The sequence below is a fragment of the Buceros rhinoceros genome, unplaced genomic scaffold, assembly GCF_000710305.1.
Source record: "Buceros rhinoceros silvestris isolate BGI_N320 unplaced genomic scaffold, ASM71030v1 scaffold14063, whole genome shotgun sequence".
NCBI classification, from domain to species: domain Eukaryota; kingdom Metazoa; phylum Chordata; class Aves; order Bucerotiformes; family Bucerotidae; genus Buceros; species Buceros rhinoceros.
This window is the reverse complement of record NW_010404291.1, coordinates 4,575-4,882: the sequence shown is the minus strand read 5'-3', so window position 1 is coordinate 4,882 and position 308 is coordinate 4,575. Positions and strand designations below refer to the sequence as shown.

General features: G+C 70.5%; 1 protein-coding gene across 1 annotated transcript in view; it reads right to left on the bottom strand.

Annotated features, from left to right (window-relative positions):
• CUL9 (cullin 9) overlaps nucleotides 1–308 on the bottom strand; it is a gene marked incomplete at both ends in the record, with an annotated part of 16,943 nt that overhangs the window by 12,067 nt on the left and 4,568 nt on the right. Inside the window, one exon of the mRNA XM_010133350.1 lies at nucleotides 97–279. Coding sequence (XP_010131652.1) covers nucleotides 97–279 — 183 coding nt within the window. The remainder of the gene's footprint in view (nucleotides 1–96; nucleotides 280–308) is intronic.

Below are 308 nucleotides of genomic sequence, written 5' to 3'. Positions count from 1 at the left end.
CGACCGGAGGCCCTGGTCCGGGCCAGCCGCCCCGGCCCGTGCCCGGGGCCAGCGAGGCTGGAGCCCCAACACCGCTGCCACGATCCCTCAACTCACGTGCAGGGCAGTAAGGAAGGGGAGCTGCAGCAACGCCCCCGCAAAGCCCTGGCCCAGGGCCAGCACAACGGCAGCCTGCTGCCCAAAAAGCTCCTCTGTGGCACCACGCAGGCGCCGGTACAGCCCACAGTAGCGCTCCACAAGGTCCGGTGCCTGCCCTGCTGCCTCCAGGAACCGCTGCACCTGCGGAACAAAGCACGAGAGGCGGGGAG